The sequence below is a fragment of the Cherax quadricarinatus genome, unplaced genomic scaffold (genome assembly GCF_038502225.1).
Source record: "Cherax quadricarinatus isolate ZL_2023a unplaced genomic scaffold, ASM3850222v1 Contig1561, whole genome shotgun sequence".
NCBI lineage: Eukaryota > Metazoa > Arthropoda > Malacostraca > Decapoda > Parastacidae > Cherax > Cherax quadricarinatus.
In genome coordinates this window covers 35,001-37,888 of record NW_027196587.1, presented here as the reverse complement: position 1 = coordinate 37,888, position 2,888 = coordinate 35,001, and the positions used below count along the sequence as shown (strand labels likewise).

Below are 2,888 nucleotides of genomic sequence, written 5' to 3'. Positions count from 1 at the left end.
CTTCCGATCTCACTGACACTTCTTTCTTGCTCGTTGAGTTGTTTAAGTCATGTCATACCCAAGCTTACCGAGCCAGTTCCTGCGTTCCTCATCCTCCGTGTATCTTTGAAATAAGAAACACTTTTTATTGCTGACCTTTGAGAAGGCACTGTATGTCCCGTACTGTGAACAGTGTGTCTCAGTATGTCGTGGGTTTAGCAAGAAGCGCGTGACACACAGACATTTATGCTTGAATCAAAGAAGAATTTCACAACGATGCTGTTCTTTATCTGTTTTATCATCAGTTAAATAATAAATTTTGTATTGACAACTTGAGGGAACTTTCCAAGAGGTCGTTGTTAGTTTTCTCTCTGATATAAGGTAATGTATTTTCCTCAGTGGCACTTGTTCTCCAATATTAATTACTACTCTAACTCTGAAGACTATTTTTCACAGTTCCCTCATGGAGACAGTGGATCAAGGCCTGGTAAGGGGCTCTTGATCCAAAATAATGGAGTTTCTTTTCACTTGGACTTAATCTGATTTACTCCCATCCCACTGACAGATTTATTTCTCCAGTGAATATAATGCAATAGGTCACCATAAATTCACGAGGTCTTACGAATGATACAAAACCTGTCTATATAACAGGTGTTGTATCGTGCTTATGGGCTCAACACTTACCGAAAATATCTGCTTTCACTATGGAAGTATTGAAATGTTACTTTACAGAATATCTGTGCCAGTCTGAGACTTCTTGGGACGGCAATTTTCTCTTACATAGCAGGTACACTTCAGTCTGGGGAACACAAAGTGGTCATTGCAGTGATGTATAATCCACCACAGAACTGCAGGAGGCCAAGAGAGGAATATGAAGAGAGCAACAGAGCAATGGTGGACACACTTGCTGAGGTGGCAAGAAGAGCTCACTCCAGCAGAGCAAAGTTGCTGGTTATGGGGGATTTCAACCACAGGGAGATTGACTGGGAAAACCTGGAGCCACATGGGGGTCCCGAAACATGGAGAGCCAGGATGTTGGACGTGGTGCTGGAAAACCTCATGCACCAACATGTTAAGGACACTACCAGAGTGAGAGGGGAGGATGAACCAGCAAGATTGGACCTTGTGTTCACCCTGGGCAGCTCAGACATTGAGGACATCAAGTATGAGAGTCCCCTAGGAGCTAGCGACCACGTGGTTCTGTGCTTTGAATACATAGTAGAGCTGCAAGTGGAGAGAATAACAGGAGTAGAATGGGAAAAGCCTGACTATAAAAGAGGGGACTACATAGGGTTGAAGAACTTCCTGCGGGAGGTCCAGTGGGACAGAGAACTGGCAGGAAAGCCAGTAAATGAAATGATGGAATATGTAACAACAAAATGCAAGGAGGCAGTGGAAAGGTTTATTCCCAAGGGCAACAGTAACAACGGGAAGACCAGAACGAGCCCCTGGTTTACCCGACGGTGTAAGGAGGCAAAAACAAAGTGCAATAGAGAATGGAAAAAGTACAGAAGGCAGAGAACACACGAAAATAGGGAGATCAGTCGCAGAGCCAGGAATGAGTACGCACAGGTAAGGAGGGAGGCCCAGCGACAGTATGAAAATGACATAGCATCGAGAATCAAGACTGACCCGAAACTGTTGTATAGCCACATCAGGAGGAAGACAACAGTCAAAGACCAGGTGATCAGATTAAGGACAGAAGGTGGAGAACTCACAAGAAATGATCAGGAGGTATGTGAGGAGCTGAACAGGAGATTTAAGGAAGTTTTTACAGTAGAGACAGGAAGGGCTGTGGGAAGACAGCACAGAAGGGAACATCAAGAGGGAATATACCAACAAGTGTTGGATGACATACGAACAACTGAGGAGGAGGTGAAGAAGCTCTTAAGTGACCTTGACACCTCAAAGGCGATGGGACCGGACAACATCTCCCCATGGGTCCTTAGAGAAGGAGCAGAGATGCTGTGTGTGCCTCTAACCACAATCTTCAACACATCCCTTGAAACTGGGCAACTACCTGAGAAATGGAAGACAGCTAATGTAGTCCCCATATTTAAGAAAGGAAACAGAAACGAGGCACTAAACTACAGACCTGTGTCTCTGACATGTATTGTGTGCAAAGTCATGGAGAAGATTATCAGGAGGAGAGTGGTCGAACACCTGGAAAGGAACAAGATTATAAATGAAAACCAGCATGGGTTCATGGAAGGCAAATCTTGTATCACAAACCTCCTGGAGTTTTATGACAAGGTAACAGAAGTAAGACACGAGAGAGAGGGGTGGGTAGATTGCGTTTTCCTAGACTGCAGGAAGGCCTTTGACACAGTTCCCCACAAGAGATTAGTGCAGAAGCTGGAGGATCAGGCACACGTAAAAGGAAGGGCACTGCAATGGATAAGGGAATACCTGACAGGGAGGCAGCAACGAGTCATGGTACGTGAAGAGGTATCACAGTGGGCGCCTGTTACGAGCGGGGTCCCACAGGGGTCAGTTCTAGGACCAGTGCTATTTTTGATATATGTGAACGACATGATGGAAGGAATAGACTCTGAAGTGTCCCTGTTCGCAGATGACGTGAAGTTGATGAGAAGAATTAAATCGGACGAGGATGAGGCAGGACTGCAAAGAGACCTGGACAGGCTGGACATGTGGTCCAGTAACTGGCTTCTCGAATTCAATCCAGCCAAATGCAAAGTCATGAAGATTGGGGAGGGGCAAAGAAGACCGCAGACAGAGTATAGGCTAGGTGGACAAAGACTACAGACCTCACTCAGGGAGAAAGACCTTGGGGTGACCATAACACCGAGCACATCACCGGAGGCACACATCAACCAAATAACCGCTGCAGCATACGGGCGCCTGGCAAACCTGAGAATAGCGTTCCGATACCTTAATAAGGAATCGTT

At 45.8% G+C, this 2,888-nt stretch overlaps 1 protein-coding gene across 1 annotated transcript in view; it reads right to left on the bottom strand.

The window, feature by feature from the left end:
- Positions 1 to 773: 773 nt before the first annotated feature.
- LOC138851680 (crustacean calcium-binding protein 23-like) overlaps positions 774 to 2,888 on the bottom strand; it is a 27,547-nt gene continuing 25,432 nt past the window's right edge. The window contains exon 4 of the mRNA XM_070081053.1: positions 774 to 827. Within this exon, the coding sequence (XP_069937154.1) occupies positions 774 to 827 (54 nt within the window). The remainder of the gene's footprint in view (positions 828 to 2,888) is intronic.